General features: G+C 46.6%; 9 protein-coding genes across 9 annotated transcripts; 5 read left to right on the forward strand and 4 right to left on the reverse strand.

Annotated features, from left to right (window-relative positions):
* Positions 1–23: 23 nt before the first annotated feature.
* N7533_010390 (transcription factor domain-containing protein) lies at positions 24–2,348 on the reverse strand (the record flags this gene model as incomplete). Its single annotated transcript, XM_057107040.1, has 6 exons — positions 24–367; positions 467–705; positions 768–1,181; positions 1,233–2,074; positions 2,129–2,213; positions 2,326–2,348. 6 exons carry the CDS (start codon positions 2,346–2,348, stop codon positions 24–26), a joined length of 1,947 nt encoding a protein of 648 aa, XP_056956257.1.
* A 1,017-nt stretch (positions 2,349–3,365) lies between these two features.
* On the reverse strand, positions 3,366–5,622 carry N7533_010391 (uncharacterized protein; the record flags this gene model as incomplete). The annotated part of the gene is made up of 4 exons (XM_057107041.1): positions 3,366–3,776; positions 3,831–4,122; positions 4,225–4,642; positions 4,707–5,622. 4 exons carry the CDS (start codon positions 5,620–5,622, stop codon positions 3,366–3,368), a joined length of 2,037 nt encoding a protein of 678 aa, XP_056956258.1.
* Positions 5,623–6,145: 523 nt separating this feature from the next.
* Positions 6,146–7,826, reverse strand: N7533_010392 (CRAL-TRIO domain-containing protein; the record flags this gene model as incomplete). Its single annotated transcript, XM_057107042.1, has 4 exons — positions 6,146–6,687; positions 6,768–6,867; positions 6,950–6,991; positions 7,053–7,826. The coding sequence occupies 4 exons, from the start codon at positions 7,824–7,826 to the stop codon at positions 6,146–6,148; spliced, it is 1,458 nt and encodes a 485-aa protein (XP_056956259.1).
* Positions 7,827–9,523: 1,697 nt separating this feature from the next.
* N7533_010393 (GNAT family N-acetyltransferase) lies at positions 9,524–10,242 on the reverse strand (the record flags this gene model as incomplete). The annotated part of the gene is made up of 2 exons (XM_057107043.1): positions 9,524–9,998; positions 10,091–10,242. The coding sequence occupies 2 exons, from the start codon at positions 10,240–10,242 to the stop codon at positions 9,524–9,526; spliced, it is 627 nt and encodes a 208-aa protein (XP_056956260.1).
* Positions 10,243–13,013: 2,771 nt separating this feature from the next.
* On the forward strand, positions 13,014–13,488 carry N7533_010394 (O-methyltransferase; the record flags this gene model as incomplete). Its single annotated transcript, XM_057107044.1, has 2 exons — positions 13,014–13,129; positions 13,191–13,488. 2 exons carry the CDS (start codon positions 13,014–13,016, stop codon positions 13,486–13,488), a joined length of 414 nt encoding a protein of 137 aa, XP_056956261.1.
* Positions 13,489–13,516: 28 nt separating this feature from the next.
* N7533_010395 (uncharacterized protein) lies at positions 13,517–14,011 on the forward strand (the record flags this gene model as incomplete). The annotated part of the gene is made up of 1 exon (XM_057107045.1): positions 13,517–14,011. One exon carries the CDS (start codon positions 13,517–13,519, stop codon positions 14,009–14,011), a length of 495 nt encoding a protein of 164 aa, XP_056956262.1.
* A 685-nt stretch (positions 14,012–14,696) lies between these two features.
* On the forward strand, positions 14,697–15,007 carry N7533_010396 (uncharacterized protein; the record flags this gene model as incomplete). Its single annotated transcript, XM_057107046.1, has 2 exons — positions 14,697–14,792; positions 14,831–15,007. 2 exons carry the CDS (start codon positions 14,697–14,699, stop codon positions 15,005–15,007), a joined length of 273 nt encoding a protein of 90 aa, XP_056956263.1.
* Positions 15,008–15,021: 14 nt separating this feature from the next.
* Positions 15,022–15,480, forward strand: N7533_010397 (uncharacterized protein; the record flags this gene model as incomplete). The annotated part of the gene is made up of 2 exons (XM_057107047.1): positions 15,022–15,107; positions 15,189–15,480. The coding sequence occupies 2 exons, from the start codon at positions 15,022–15,024 to the stop codon at positions 15,478–15,480; spliced, it is 378 nt and encodes a 125-aa protein (XP_056956264.1).
* A 794-nt stretch (positions 15,481–16,274) lies between these two features.
* N7533_010398 (uncharacterized protein) lies at positions 16,275–16,877 on the forward strand (the record flags this gene model as incomplete). The annotated part of the gene is made up of 2 exons (XM_057107048.1): positions 16,275–16,567; positions 16,619–16,877. The coding sequence occupies 2 exons, from the start codon at positions 16,275–16,277 to the stop codon at positions 16,875–16,877; spliced, it is 552 nt and encodes a 183-aa protein (XP_056956265.1).
* Between the last annotated feature and the right edge of the window lie 200 nt (positions 16,878–17,077).

Genomic DNA, 17,077 nt, shown 5'->3' on the forward strand with positions numbered 1-17,077 from the left:
GCCACTTGTGCTCTAAGAACTATTTAGAAGAGATTACTTGGAACACTATTAAGCCAAGACATGTCTTGAAAGTCTGGAAATTCGAATGTTTCCATCATTTCAGTGTTCATACCTTCCCCAAATGAGATGTCGAGTAGACCCTGGCTATTTACTTGTTCATTAGGTTGGTTGCCTTCCGCGACAACCTGTTCGTAGAGTATTTCAAGCGCAGCGACGCATCGCCTGGCGGAAAAGCTGTAGCTTTGATATTTGCGCAAAATCTCCAGCGCGCAGTTCCAGGAGCGAGTGATTGAAGTGTTGTTTATCTCTTCTGATATCGCTGGACATAGACGCCCTGCAATGAGAACCGTTGCTGCCGTATATATGTCTGAAAATGTGAGCTTGTACCTACCTAGGTAGTAGGTGGCTCAAACATCGGCGTCACCCGCCGGGGACTAGAGCCACCTGGGGACCTTGGAGAACTCACAAAGGATATTATACCACCATGCTGGCAGTGGACCACCTGTGCCATCAGCTGGCACATTTTGGTAAATCATTTCGATCGATTCTTGGGCCACCCTAACACAGATAATCGAGCATTGCAATGCAACCCGGCGCGGCAAGGAATTGCTGATCGCGATCATAGAATTGCTTGTCGAGTTATCGCGCATAGTGCAGTACTTTGACAGAATGGGTCGAAATAAAAGTATGCGAATGTGCAAGAATCTGCATGATGGTTGGTAAGAATACGTTCCAATTTCCGAGTCCGTGGAGTTTTATTTACAAACCTCGCATTCAACACAATTCCTTGACGAAAGAAAACAGGATTATGAGCTCCTTCTGTGGATCCGGTCCGCAAATGAGCGGGTAGACCTTGTGCCCAGCGCGTCAGCGAGTGATCAAGTTCAAATATTGTGTGTTCTCCATCAGTATTGGTATTAGTGAACGAGAATTGATGAGTTTCCTCTGGGCCATCATCAGAGACTGGCTTGTGAAGACTAAGAAGCACCTCGTTCATGATTTCATATAGCTCCAACGTTTTGGCATAGAAAGCCATCATAGAAAGCTTCTGCGTTGGCTGTGTGGGCTCTACAGTGGCGTCGACAGGGATGAACTCATCATCAACAAGGACAGGGAGCGGAACGGCCCCACTGGAGATCTTCGAGATCATCGCCGGTCGACCAAAGGTCATAGAAATAACACTAGATCAGATATTAGAATCATTATCTTTTAGGCATTCTGGTCCAGCGTACCGGTCCATCAAGACACATCCATGCCATAGTTTCCTAGCAAGCTGTTGTTCTTGGAAGCTAGAAAACCGTGCAAGAGTCTGCGGGAGATGAAGACCCAAACTCTGCGCATTCCGAATAGCTAGGCCAGTGACGATCCAACACTGATGTGCTGAGTCTGTGCTTTGTAGATATTGTGCCATTAATAGAAGGCATTGTATAAGCCCTGCGGAGCCCGTGTCCCACAGATTGAACTGAAACAGTCCCTTTGCGCGCGAAAAAAATGCATCTGCCGCAGCCTCTCGCTCGTGTGGTGGAACGAAGTCGGCCAATTGGCTCGCGAGGGCGAATATAACATTGAATGTACACATTAGCATGTTTTCATTCTGTTCCTGCGTATCCCCCCGCCATATCTTGGTATATTCGCCCTTCATGTTACCGCTGTCAAGAAAGGGGTATAAGGGGAAAACGTAATCCCAATATACCTCCATCAAAGAATCGGCTGTTCTCCGTGGCGGTAAAACATACACCGGAACAGTCGATTGGTGCCTTTCATTGCGATTGGACAGAAGACTAGAGCCGAGAGCTCCAGTGAAACTTGAAGGATGTCTTTGTGGCGAGGAGACCCTTCTATCAACTGCTATTTTAATCTGACGCATGAATCCCGCGGCGCTAGAGCTTCCAAAAAATCCCTGACTAGCGCGTCCTTCATCCAAAGAGCCCATCATTGCATTCACTCCATCACGCCCCCCAATATCAAGGGCATCGGGCTGATCGGAGAACCCCGTATGTTGAATCCGGTTGATCGGCGTTTCGGGTTGGCCCCCGGGGGTTCCGGCTGGCGATAGCGATGATAGAGACTGGTGCTGTTGGGTTTATGAGATTCAAGAAATGATAAAAGATAGCCGTAATGAGCTTACTGGCGTGAACGCCGACAGTGAGGCTCTTTCCAACGCCTTTGGGCTTTCAAGCCGTTTGATTCGATCCTCTAGGCTTGTGATATAACTGGAACATGCTTAGAAATGTGAAATAGAGAACAATATACACGAGGAAATGACACAGACAGACCTCTGGGTTGCACGTTTCTTCTCTAGATCCCCTGTATAGACACACTTACCTCCATCTGCCCTTTTGCTGCATGGCCCACAGACTGGTGTCACATCAGCGCGGGTTGCATTCCGGATACTGGGGTGCCACATACCGGGCTGCACTCCGTCACATCGAACTTTTCGCGTACGACAATCATCGCAAGCTACAGCAATCTTCCGGCGCTTCGTTCTAGTCGGCTCTTCGGATCTTTTCATATCGTGATTTTGGATTGAGCTCTGGCGACTGCGAAGAATCCAGGTTTCGGGGCGGCCGGAATGGAACCCGGGAAACGTAACTAGTGAGTGGGTCCACTTCTGATGGGCCAATCTTAGGTAAAGGTTGTTGGGATAATTAACGGGAAACTTCCGCACGGTGAAATTCCGGAGAACACCCTGCGGCTCTATGGGTGCAAATATGGTCATTGAGACATGACGCAATTCTTTTGAGCTCTAGAAGGCACCTATCAATCTCAATTTTGTCTAATGGGTCCTAATACTAGTACTAGTAGTACTACCCAACTCCGAATTACTCTCGAACGGATCTTCCCTGCCGCTAGCGCCTAACTTTGAGCTACAGTAGCCGATACTATATGGCACTTGTAAAAAGGTCGATCACGATCAGTGACCTTTCCGGCATGAAACTCGTGGATGTCCTCAGGCCGCCCCCGATGATTTTAGCCGTTTCACATTTTCAACTCTCAAAATCAATCGAATAAAAACAGAAAGCACTGGATAAGAAGACGGGAATAAAGTTATGACGATCTAGGATAACTGACAGTGGCAACAAGTGAAGTGTATTCGACATATCCTGAATTTCCAATGGGGCTTTGCATGATGAAGTCTCAATCAGAAGAACGGAATGGTCATATAGTTTAAGAATAAGTGGCATTGTCAATCCATATAGTCCACTAGCACTCTGGGATCTGTAGTTATTTATCGCCCTAGAAATGGGGTGTTTGTTTATAAATGAGGCGTAAAAACTCTAGAGCAATCAAATTGGAACTAAAGAATATGAATTGTGACTGCCAGTCAAGAGCATTCAATACCGAGCCCGAGTAAGGATATTGAGTTAATTGAAATTGACCCATCTCAGCCAGGAGTCAGACTTATGCTCGACTGTCCCATCTATCCAATCCAGAAATAAATCACGATCATCGGCATCAACCTCGTTCAGTAGATCACCGACTGGAAGCTCTTGTTCTGGCAGTTCAGAGGATTTGGTAATACCCGTGGCGACAGGACCACTGTAGGAGAGAACCTGATCCAAAATATGACGAATCACCCTTTGGCCTGGCTGAGAGATGCGATAATTTCCTTCATAGAACGGAATAAAGGTGCCTAAATGAGATGAGAATATACTCAAGCTTTGGATAATCTCCGAGCGAGGGAAATGGATATTGCTATCCGAAACAATGGAGCGAGACCTCCGAAGAAGCTCTGCGGACAATATCCCAGCAGCAGGTAAGCCAAAGTAGCAGAGCTTTGGAAATGTGAGCTATTTTAACATGGTAAGCGATAGGGAGGCGGATCTTACATTGAATCCCATATCAAAGACTGGATGACCTAGCCGAGACAACCTCGCCACCATAGAGAGAAGAGCACTTAGCATTTCTCGAGACGTTTCTATGATAGCGCCTGGTTGAGTATGTGTCCACTTTTGTATAGTGCGATACAGCAAAAAGTCGTTGTAGAGGATATCAAGATGAAGCGAAAATACTATCCTATCTTCGACTATAGGAGCTGCCACATCAAGATGTCCTTCGGAGCTCCATTGGAGGAAATTTGGAAGAGACATGCGAAGTTTTCGGTTCTCTTCCAGAAGATATCTGGTCTGATATTAGCCCGAGAGTGAAACATGGCTTTTAGGGGCGATCTAGCGAGAGGAAAGAGGGAGAGGAATAGGAATGCAAGAAAAAAGTAATACGCACTCAGCTTTGCTGCGTATATCCTCGACTCGATAGCTTAATGACAGCTCTAAGACTTTCTCACGGAGGATGCTTTTGAATAAACTGACCCTAGCCCATGCCCCTTTTCTGATAGTTCCCTCGTCATTCCAGCCTCCATTTTTCTCTAAACAAAGAACCTTTTCTTGTACTAAAGAAGGCTCTAAAAGCATTTCCTCAAAGCTTAGGTCAAGGGGAAATTGGATTTCACAGTACCGCCAACTGACCAAAGGCGGTCTGCCTAAAAACGTGGCCAAGATCTTGTCAATGCTAAAGGTAGCTACCATTGTACGTTTTCGAAGTTCGGCCAGATATAGAGGCAGCTGGTAGCTGGGCTCTTGGTGAAGTCCCAATGCAAAGACAGTGGTCGTCAGCTCCCCGAGCTTTCTCCAGGGCCGAGGATCTGAGAAATATTCGGCTAGTATCAGCTCAGCTCCGATTACACAGGCATAAAAACATGATCTTACCGCTATCTCCATATACGGTAGTCAGTAGAGTAGTTTGATGCATAAGTAACCAACAAACGATATCGTTGATGATTCCTGCACCGTCGCAAAATTGAAGGCAAATATCACTTACAGCACTGGCCATTGTTGCCAGGCTTCGAGGATCGGTAGATCCGGGCTGTTGGAATATAGGATCATCTTCCGATAGCCACTCAGTTGACAGGCCAGTGATGCAAAACATCAGCCCGACCGTTTCCCACCTCCCGGAAAGGGCATGCTTAAAATCAGACCAGGGCATGTTTGCCGGGGTTTTGAATGGACGTGCGTGGGTTTGGAACATTTCCTTCGATAGTTTCAAAGCATGGATATTTTTATCGATTGGGTCGCTTTGTAATAGACACCACATCTCTTCCATAATATCGAAGATCATGATAGTTAGTGGCCAGCCCAGACACCATCCTTCCCAGAGCTTGAATCGCGCGCTCACAACATCTCGATAGAAAGGGAGATCATCCAGAAGACTGAGAACTTGGGCACCCAAGTAGACTCTCTTTGAGTCCATGGGAACATTTTCCTCCTGATTTGTTGAATGACCCTCCAGAAGAAACTCACTGGCTGCATCGGTCAAAGTATTTGAATAGCTCGTGTCCCCAAGAAACCCGGGGAATGAAACCGAGTGCATTTTTTGGTTCCAATTTCGACTTTCAGATTGAAAGGTAGTATGGTGATCTCGATTTGCATTTTCTTTTTGGACTCGTCTTCTGCTCGGTCGTTGCACATCAAGACGGGTCAGAGGTGCCGGATGGTAGATGCATTCTCCCCGGAGATCTCGGCGGGTGCAACGGCCACAAATCGGCAATGTGTGATCGCACCTAAGTTTGGATTTGCGGCATGGCTCACATGAGGAGAGCTGTCCATTTCGACGAGTAGTCGCCATTTGAATTTCCACCTGTAAAATATGCACATGTAACGTATGGTAGACAAGTGGAAGGAAAGAGTGACGACTCGAAGTATGCGGGGCTCGGAGTTCGGAGTTCAGAATGGCTGACTCATCCAAAATATAACAAAATCTACAGTACTCCGGAGTTTTACGTTCAAAAAGACAATTAATAATCCGTGGTTTGCACTAGAGCAATGAAATAACTTTGGTGAGCCATAAGGGTCCTAGCTTTGAGGCACGTAGACGTAAATCTCGGATAACTCCATGGCTAAATCCAGTTCATGCAATTTCCCTTCTTTTGTTGAATCGTAAGTATTCAGTACTGGATGTCCACAATCATAATGAGGATCCATACTCCATATATGTTTGATAGAAGAGAGAAAAGGAGATTTGATATCCAATAATAGAAATTGAGTTACTTGTTGTATAGTAGTGAGTTCGGGACTGCTTGAACAATCATGATTCATCAAATTAACAAAACTGTTTAACGCGCAAAGGGGATATCCAAGATAGAAAATGTCTATGAAACAGGAGTTTGAGCGGCAGTCCCGTTTATGCTTTCCACATGGTGAAATTCAGAGACCTTGGGAGACTCTTTGGTCTCCTCGAAGTCATCTTGCTTGGGATAGAAATTGACCTTTCCATCCTTCTGAATCACCCTCATACGATCGAGGCAGAGGCGAGCTCGGACATACGGATCCAGCTTCCAATAGTTGACACGCAAACGCTCAGCTAGGTAGGTACGCTGGCTAGCGGCCGATTGGGCTTTGGATTTTTCCTGCGACTTGGCTGCCTCGATCCATTCGGACGTGGAGGCCATAAACTCTTCGCCGATTTGCTGACGTTCCCGGATCAAAGCATCGCGCGTTGTTGTATCTTGCATGGCAGCATTTTCATTCTCCTCGGGCTCGATATATTTGTATTCCCACTGCTCGGAACCTCCCAGCTCCTTGACAATTTGATCTCGAGAGATGAATTTTTCCATATCGCTCACAGAGTTAGTGAACTGAACTTTGGCGGCAATATCGGGATCCATCCAACCACGAATGAGCCTCCAGACACCTAAAAATCACGAAAAACAATTGGGTCAGCCAGATAATCCATATAAAGATTATTCTAGATAGAGCGGGGGCATAACAAACCAGAAAAGACCCAGGGTGCGTTATGGATCAGCAATATCCCCAGTGATTCTGGATAATTGGCTTCGAAGCATTTCAGAATAAATTTAACAGGGGGATACTCCTTGAAGGTCAAAAGTCAGCAATTGAACCTTGGAAGATGATGGGAAAAGCACTAGGGATTTTTCAAGGCTCATGTCTCTCACCATGTTGGAAAGTCCAAAACCGGTCATGTCGAAAACAACGGCCTAGAAAGGATGTTAACAACTACCAAGTCAGACGGGCGCGTTATAGGCCCAAGGGACGTACTGCAGTCTCTACGGGGGAAGACATGGCCAAGCGAACAGACTCAATCACATGGACAATGTATCTTTCAAGGGTTTCCTCGCTCTGGGCACCGGGTTTGTGTAGGCGAACGCGCACCACAACGATTGGCCGACCGAGCTTGTCTGTGCCGTGGACATAGCTCTTGCCCATACGCATCTGGGCGAGTAAATCGTGACCCTCCTTCTTCTCCTTGATGTTCGCATTGTCCTTTGACTGTTTGAGAGCATAGAGTTCACCCTTGGCCATTACGTCGTCTTCGACGTGCATCTCCTTGACGCGCCACACAATCGCTTCCATCATCATGGCGAAGGCCTTGGGAATATCCCACTTGCGGGCTCGAAGAAAGCGAAGCATCATACCATCGGGGTGGTCATGTTTCAATAGTTCAAGAATACCTTCACGAAGTTCAGTTGGAGTAATCTCCGACAGAGACTTTTGAACCATTTTTGTTTCCTGGGGGCCGATGCCGAGCTCACGCAAGTATCCTAGCAATTTTTGTTGATAAGGAGAAGTAGCGCTCACGTTGGGTTTATCGGAAACATTGCTTTGAGTGCGACTGAGCAGGGACTGTCGGCGTTGCGGCTGAACTGGACTGGCTGGGGTGGCATTTTCCGCGGCATTACCATTATCATTGGGCTCGTCGGAGTTGGGAAGTTCGGCAGCTTTCAGCAGTACAGACCACAACTTCTGTAGCTTGGCTTCCTGACTTTCATTGAGATTGCCAAGAAAGCCGGGCTTGGGGCCATCTGCAGCCATTGTGAGGGATGCGGAAGAAGGGGCGGGGATGTATAACACGATGTGAAGTGCAGGAGTTTGAGTGAAAACTAACGAGCAAGTCTAGAGCCAAAGGGCTCAGCGGGATAATATATGACATCGTTTCTCCTGATCGTCGCCCACATGAAACCCCTCACACGATCTCCACGCCTCGGTCCCAACGGGGTTGGGAAAGAAACTTGGGGAAACACGGACCAGCGTGTGTCGCGGGGCTTGGATCGACGATCGCGCGGCACTGATCAGCTATAGGCCTGCTTCGTTTCAGCCCCAAGGTACATCTGCATTGATCATGCACGAAGGCAAATTGTGGACAGCTAGTTTTGACCACTTTGTTTTTTGTAAAATGAGTAGCCTCGGATGCTCGGTCGTAAGTGGAGATGGGACATGTACGCATGTGGGCGGCTGAGTCTTAATTTTGGAGTCACAGAGAGCCTTCAAGTTGGAATGCAGCCCAATGGATAGGCAAATCAGTATTCGGTTTTATACAAGTATAGTTGTACATTAATCATTCCACAACATGCTAGCAGAGGTTCTTTGCATGGAGCGAAGTGTCAGTAGATTACATCCGAATCCCAATATTTCCAGCATTATCTATCCATACCCCGCCGTCTTCTATTTCCTGGGGACTCGCCGTTATTTCGTGATTCACCCCAGGATAACTGGGAGTATGGGGCCCCGCCATGCCCCTCCATGGCGCTCGGAGTTAAGAGCGCCCTCTCATTACTGCACTTTTACTCATTATCGCACCATTTGCACACATCTCTGAACCTCGGGATGGTATGTCGTTCAACTAACTCCGACCCACTGCGAGATGGACAAGAATGCCAATTTCTAGATCTGGAGCGGACACATTATTCCTGTCAGGGCAGAAATGCCGGCGAGCGTCCCTTTGTCGGGGGATTATCTTGCAGCCCCGGCACATTGGTGGCGATGCCGATCATCACCGTTTATGGGTAAAAGTCTCCCCTCAAGGTTCGAGTGGAGAACTTCAACTTCTGGGGAATAACTACGGAGTAGTGAGCCATAGATACGGAGGACAGTTGTAGTACTACTACTGAGTACAGCAGTGTAATGTGCTACGGAGTGTAAGAACAAGCCCTGAAGGGAAACGTATGCGGGTCCACATACCTAGGTACTTGCAGGACGGGAATGTTGGATTGCATCACCTGTGGGGATAAGTGACATACGAAAGCGCCGATGAAGAAATATCCATGGATGTATCAGTACTAGTACTACTAATACTACGTGGTTTAAGGTGCTTTGAATGGATGGCCTGTTGGTTAGTAGCATTGTAAGCTCGGGTCGCCCACAATTTATAATGGTTTTGGCTCATGAACGGCCATAACCTGAAAGATTGAAATTTTGATCCATTTGAAAACCGAGGAAATTGTGAAAATTAACGGGTGCGCCTTGACTTAGGTGTGCGGCGGCCCTGCTTTTCGGTCAATGCACCGCTTTGCGTAGCACTACTAGTTACTAGTTAGTTTGTGACTGGTAACCTCTTTATGGGTAGAATAGAAGCTTCAAGTCACGGTTGAAGAATGCCTTTAATTTCCAAACTTGCCCGGGTGATTTCTAGACTATAGTGTAAAAACTGAACCCCCTCCGATTCCACGAGTTTCTGACCAACTAGAGCAATCTATCGATCTTCAACTTGAAATTCAACCTTGGAAGTTCACCTAGAGTTGGGATTCTGGTATGTTTCGAGTCGATGACCAAAAACATAGCTCGTCCGCCTCGTAGCGAAACTCATCCACCACCTTGAACTCGCATTTTCTCAATACCTGGCAGCTGCCATGGTTCAGCTTTTCGCATATCGCATAAACTTTCTCTGGCTCTTCATCCTGTGTGAACAGACTCGGGAGATCGCGTCGCGGAAGTTTCCACCACATCGTCAGTAACATTTGCAAAGCCTCTGTTGCAAACCCCTTGCCCCAGTGCTCAGGTAATATCGAGTAGCCAATCTGGGGACAGGGGTCTAGCGAGTTGATGCCCACATATCCAATGACGGGTTCCTCATTGGTTGCAATTGATTTGTCAACGATCGCCATTGTAAAAGAACATCCAATCACCTCAGAAGGACCTGTCATGAAGGTCTTGGATGCCATCCATTCTCTTGCATCATCAATGGATTGGAATGGTGTTTTTGGGTGACTTTGTTTTGTTAGCAACCCAGAAATCAATCCCTCCCAGTGGCAGTCAGAACAATAAACCACTGGTGTATTCCAGTCAAGGCGAACACTCACTTGAATCTAGCAACTTCAGGCCTCGAACGAATCGCAAAGATTGCAGGCAAGTCGGATTCTTCGATGGGACGAAGGAGAAGACGGTCGCTTTCCGCCGACGGAGCGGGTCGCGGAACGACGACCGTGACCGCTTGACGTGGAAGAGAAAACATGATGATATAGTGGGATTTGGGGAAAGGAATTGTTCTGCAAGATCTTGATAGATACCTCCAATGAATCGTTAATCTTGGGCTGGTCCTGATCTTTCACGTTCTGGCACGCTTGGAAGCAAAATTCGAATGGCGATGAATGATTGGCGGATACTCACGGCCTTCAAGCCCCCCCGCTAAACCATATTGGGAGCCCGCGATGTTGGAACTGAAACAGATGCAAACTTGAAGGCGATATAAATTTGTAATGTATCATTAGTTACACGAAAGGACAAACAATGATGCGAAGAGAGGAGGAGAGAGAGCTATTTGGTCTAGTATTTAGATCCGGGAGGGATGTAAAAATGTAGCGACCTGGTTGTCTCGCGCACCCACACCTCGATAAAAAGTTTGGATAGTGTGGAAGAAGTAGAAAACCCAAAAAGAACCGTGACTCTGGAGGTATCCAGAGTAAGGCCCCTTTGACTCTCAGCATCATATATAGCAAACTTGAATACCAACAATCCCAGCTGAGAAAACTAATTCCTCCCTACTACTACTATATGGCAGGTTCTGCGAAGGATGTCCATCCGTGCAGCATGAAACACATATTTTGCCATAGTGGAGACGATATACGACTAGTACCCTCCGATCGGGGGATTTACCCTATTTGCTCTCTAATTGAGCGAAGATTAGAGGAAAGATAGCTGTGAATTCAAAGACTCAAGATGTGACTAGGAGGGTCACTTTAGTACTATCAAATAAACCCTCCAATTCCAAGATTTTTGGAGCCAAATATTTCATACCACTGCATATCTAGGTATGTAAACAGCCCGACGTTATTCAGCTACTGCTGCTCTGCCGTTCCGAGTTTTCGTCGAGTAAATTCACACTGGCAGTGGAAAGAGTAGCTAAAAGCCGAATTTTCCTTCGAAAAGTAATGTGTCACTTGGCATGGATTCACTTGTTAAATAGCAACTGGTACTTCTCTTGCAAAAATCACCTAGGTAAAAACGGGATTGATACCCATAACACCATAAAATTGAACACAATGTGCATGCTAGAACGGGGTTTGATTGTATCCCAAGTGGAAGAAATCTCAGGGCTACTACCCAGCCACAATATACTAGTATCAATGTCGGAAATAGTGTAGGAAGCCACTGATGCGCGGCCGGATTTCTAAAGGCGTTTATCGGTGAAGTGATTTAAAACGGAAGCGTGGGGTTATTACTCCTGCTCGAGAACGGACTCGGGACGGACGGGCCGAAATTTCAAGTTACGAAACATCCAAGGTTGCTCATGATTGGTTCCTTAAAATCACATATTATGGGACTGTTTTCGGACTTACATGTTGAGATTGCATCTCTTCGGGGAATTCAATGCTGGGCCGTCTAGATTAAGTGTACGAATCCTCCCAGCGACTTGCACTTTTTCTTGTCTTTTGAAATAAATCGGCTAGGAAGGATGTTCCTAGCAGATCTAGTAAGGAGCGGTCTATGCTTGTAGGATTACCTGGCTATCAAGTCTAGAGATATGGGGTAAATTCTGGGTGCGCTTATCTCTCATCTATATCTAGGTGATGGAAAAAGCTGAGCGGGGAGTAGGAGGACAGGCCGGGCGCGGAGAAGCAGATTGATGCCAGAGCAAAAGACTTGAAACGTCAAACCTGTCAAGTTTGAGTTACCTTAAATTGGGCTAGGCGCTACAAAAATTTGCACGCATCGGTCGCGACGACAAGAACTGAGCAAGATGGGTTGATGAGGCCTAGGCCTCCCGCGAAATTATTCACCCCGGCGACCACAGAACCGTGAGTTGTGGTGCATTTCTATTGATTTCCAAAGCAGCTTACTTCTCTTTAATCTCTGACAAAAACAGGACAAGTATTTTCACGCTATTGGCGAAGAATTTATCAGTCGCCATATACGTCAGGTCAGTTGACATACTTGGGCAGAATATTAAATTTCCCGCGATTAACTTCAAATTGCTTATTATGGATTAGGACGGCGATCATAGCCAACAAAGATTGACGGACAGGGCATAGTTGCTTCTTGTTTTCCCGCTCAGGGTTCAACAAAGGCAAAGATCGACACCTGGGCCACTTGTGTGCATGGATCGAAACGGGACCAGCTCGGCACTGGCATCTCCTGTCTCGCGTGAGCAAGATCGGGAAGCTAGGCCCCGTCAGAGTGGACATATGGCCTCTCAGTGATGGAAATATTAATTTAGAGGGCCAAGGAACGGCTATAAAAGGCTCTGATGAATGTTCTGATCTTACTTGTTAATTTTCTCAACCCTCGAGAGTTAAGTTCGACATTCGGATATTCGAAAGTGACGATATTTAAACCCCAGAATGTCTACAATTTCGATTTTGAAATTGGTTGCTGAAATCAAAAGCCAAGTATTGGACACGTCGCTTGACCCTGGGCATGGTCATTCTCGTCTTCTCCAGCTTGTCGATGAGCTCAAACTCGCAGTCGAAACACCTACAGAGACGATTCTGCGTCTTATATACCAGGTATGCACTCATCATCCCTTCGGCGTCTCAGAAAAGCAAATTGATCTTATTAAAGCCTCCTGAAAACGCTGCTTTGCGCGCTGTCGTAGACCTTGGAATCTTTCCATTACTGGTTAACGCTGAAACAAAAAGCGGCGTTTCAGCCACTGACCTGGCTCACACTACCGGGGGAGATCGAGAATTAATCGGTGAGATTGATCAAAATTATAATCAGATAATATCAAGGCGCCGCCATGGAAACTGGCACTAACTTGAACGGGGAATAATACTAGTTCGCCTTATGAGGGTTATGAATGCACTCGGGCTATGCGCCACTTCGGAGCCTGAGAAGTATATTGCCACGGACAAGTCCGCTAGTATGATACATCCAATAGGACGAGATGGCGTCCCTTGTATGTGAGTAACTCCAGTATTTGTTCTCTGAGATTGGGCTTTTAGATATTAATGCTTGTCCTAGCTTTGACCTGACCGTTCCGACGCTCTCCAAGCTTCCTGAATACTTTCGACTTCATGGTTACAGAAATCCCCAAGAATACTCCACTTCCCCGATGAAATGGGCTGTGGGAAAAAGTCAATTCGAGTGGCTCGCTGAGAATAAATTGCATCAAGATCTTTTTAATTCGTACATGTCAAGTCGGCGTGAAGGAAGACTCAATTGGTTCATCATATATCCAATTGAAAGACTAATGACAGGAGCAGTGGCTATCGCCGATGCAGTTTTCCTTGTTGATATCGGGGGGGAATCAGGGGCATGACTTAGAGAGATTTCATGCACATTACCCCATGGCCCCTGGACGCCTGATCTTGCAAGATCTGCCTAAGATTATTTCCGGCGTGGAAAAGGAGGGCATAGAGAAAATCTCGTACAGCTTCCTTGACCCCCAACCTATCAAAAGTACGCAAACGGCCGAGGATTATAACATAGAAGCAAAACCCATGCTGATAAGGATAGATGCCCGTGCCTATTGCTTCCGAGCTATTTTTCATGATTGGCCCGACCGGATATGCCAGAAAATTCTTTTGAACACAGTTTCCGCAATGAAACCGGGATACTCCCGTGTCATCATTGTTGACTTTGTTCTGCCGGACACGAATGTCCCTCGCATGCAGGCTGCGATGGACATTCAAATGATGAGTATTGGTGCCGGAGTTGAGCGTTCTGAGCAACAATGGAGAGAGCTTTTGCTCAATGCTGGGCTCAAAATTATCGGAATTTGGAACGTTAGTCCGAACATGGAATCAGTCATTGAAGCTGTTCTGGCTATGGAGAGTGAGTGATTTAGTCGATTAGTTCTTGCTGGAGACATGGGAAGATAGGGTAATATCTAGGTACGCATGCACCAACATATGAAATGAAACATAGAAAAATAAATATATCCTACAGCTCTTACATGAGCCTCGTTTCATACATGAGTTCGTGATTATTTGCATGAAGCTGCGGGAACCCCTGGAGGCATCATGGCGTATTGCTGGACATGCGACGAAGATGATATTCCTGCCGAGACCGAATATTCATAAAGATATCTGGATTTTGCAGTATGCAAGTTAAAGGAATCATGCCACAATTCTTGCCGATTCCCGACATGTGGATCATGGTTGCACAGGCCGCAGGGAGGGAGGAAGCACTAGGCCCACGCGAAAGCTTGTTTCCGTGTGTCATTTCCAGGTTTAACTGAACAAGACGGCTCGCATCCTAAGTTCCCCACTCCCTCTCCATCTTCAGAATCCATTACGCGCCGAATATCGGTTTCCACACACTGGCACCGACCGGCGACCGACTTAGTACAACCAAAATCAATTGGCAGGTGCGAGGGATATAATAGATGTCGTAAATCGTGGTTTTTCAATTAAGAACAAGTCTCAGATAGGGTCATCATTCCAGCGCCATCGGATCTAGAGTTCTCTCTATATGGCTTTGTAGAATAATGTCTCACGGCAATATCGTCATTAATATCTCCTCCACATGGAGACGGAGCAGTTTCAGGCTTGGGAGGCCCTGGCGGGTCAGCGGGAAGTTCAAGATCGGCCGGGGTGGGGTCGACCTTTTCCTGAGGAACTAGTAATTAAAAGGCATGGGCATGAATGCCAAAGAGCTAGCGCGGCAAGCTGGGATGCCTTTATTTTACTCAGAAGATTTGCTTCAACAACATTAACAAGTTTCCACATGTCTCATTCAATTGGGTCGGGCTTAATGGAAGCCAGTTGTTAAGCCACATACCACCAGTTCACACATATACAGCAGACGGCACGGTTGCCGACGTTCGAAATCTGTGACTAATCATTTAACGATGGATCAGGATCATACGTCCTTGATGGCGTTTGGAAAAGGGGATGGTGGGGGTGGCCTGACATGGCAGAATATGGAGCGACTTCGGTGATGTCGAGGCATATCGGAAACTGTTGGACTGCTCCCTAAGATTCAAGTCGGAAGCTCGGCCGATTCATTCTTTCACAGGCTCGAAAAAAAGGCGGCGTCGTTGCCAACGTTGAATGGTGATCTCTACTTTGAGCTACATAGAGCGCCATCTACAACACAGTCCACCACTAAACAGAATAATAGGAGCGCAGAGTTTTTACTGCGAGATATTGAGCAGCTGACCACTATTGCCTCTATTGAGAAAGCCGACTTTCGTTATCCTCTCAGAGATATACAATCATTGTGGCAAGACATCTTGCTTTGCCAATTCCATGATTGTCTGCCCGGAACTGCCATTCGAATGTGCTACGATCATTCAGATCAAGCATGAAAAGACACACCAGGAGATACTACTCGCAGGATTGACATAGAGATGACCGGGTTTACAAGCGCATTTTTGAAGAAGGGGAAAACGCCCCTCCAGTCTATCTACAATGCTCTCGACGTAGAGACAATTGAAGAAGGAACCCACGACTTGCGCAAGGCTTTTGTCCTGAACAAACTGGCTTGGCCACGTCACGCCATACTTGACATACCGGGTTGTCAAGAGCTCACAGCATCGGGAGATGGATGGTTGCTGAGCCTCGATTCACTTGGAACGGAATCAGGGACTGAATTTGCAGTCACAGTTTGTGAACTCGGGGGTGGAGTTTTCGAACTCCAAAGTCGACTCTTATCAATCAGAGTTGAGAGGGGGTGCGTAAAGTCTCTTTGTGATCAAAAGGCAAACCGGGAGATAATTCCTCGGAACAGCAAAGGCAATCAATTTGTGATTTTTGATGACAAGCCAATATGTTGGCAAGCGTGCGATGTCGAAGTATACCATTTGGACACCCGAGAGGAACTCGTGAGTGGCGACACAACGAACCGTCTCAAAGATCACACCGCATCGTGTGAGTTTTACAACAACCACCAAAATCAGCGACAGAAGATCCATAAAGAGCACAATTTCTCTGTCAAATGCCTTGAAGTGCAGTGAGCCCCTGCTTGAATTCGCGGCCGAAGATAGACTGGCATGAAACCATGAAGTTTCTCAAGGTCGAGTTTCCCGTGAATATTCGGAATACGGAGGCTTCGTATGAAACGCAATATGGCATAAATAAACGCCCAACCCACTAACTTAGCATGTCATGGGATATGCCAAAATTCGAAGTGTGCTGTCAGAAATTTGACGATCTTTCAGAATATGACTACGGTGTCTCAATGCTCAATGATGGGAAATATGGATTCGCAACTGTCGGAAACGTGATGCGCCTATCACTTCTGCGGTCGCCGAAGGCCCCTGATGATATGGATGATATGGGAAAGCATACCATTCGATGGGCCATTATGCCTCATTCTGGTCAACTGGCAGCGCAAACAGTGCATGCGCCCTTTAACTTCAATGCCCCCTTGAAGCCTGCCGAAGTAGTCTCTGGGTAAACGGCTATTTCGCATGACTATCCAGTATCTCTCCAAGGAGACGACAGTTTTGTATTGGATACTATAAAGCGCGGCGAAGACGATGAAGATGTCACCCTTGGGGAGCTAGCTACCCGCAAAGGACGGAGTTTCATCATTCGGATCTATGACTCTCTCGGCGGAAGGTCAAGGGGAGTTGTTGCGGTTAATTGGCAGGCCAGCAGAGTTTATCGGACCAATATCCTGGAAGATGACAGAAGAAATCCACCCAACAGGGCAGGTTCTCTGTTGAGTTGGCGCCCTTCGAAATCAGCACATATAGAATAAGTTTGAAGGGATAGGTGAAGGAAAAACTTTTACATCCCAGTGCACAATAGTTATGATTTTCCTTGCAGCTATGTTGAACATGAAATATGGAAAGATGATACTCGTGTTACAGTGTGTCGATGGAAGAAAACAAAGCGTAAGTAGAAAACATAGAGATATATTTGATTATAGATTGCCAAGGTTGTAACTAAGTTATTATA

Source organism: Penicillium manginii (assembly GCF_028828005.1).
Source record: "Penicillium manginii strain IBT 31320 chromosome Unknown utg000007l:1.0-2284322.0:1.0-2285126.0, whole genome shotgun sequence".
Lineage (NCBI taxonomy): Eukaryota > Fungi > Ascomycota > Eurotiomycetes > Eurotiales > Aspergillaceae > Penicillium > Penicillium manginii.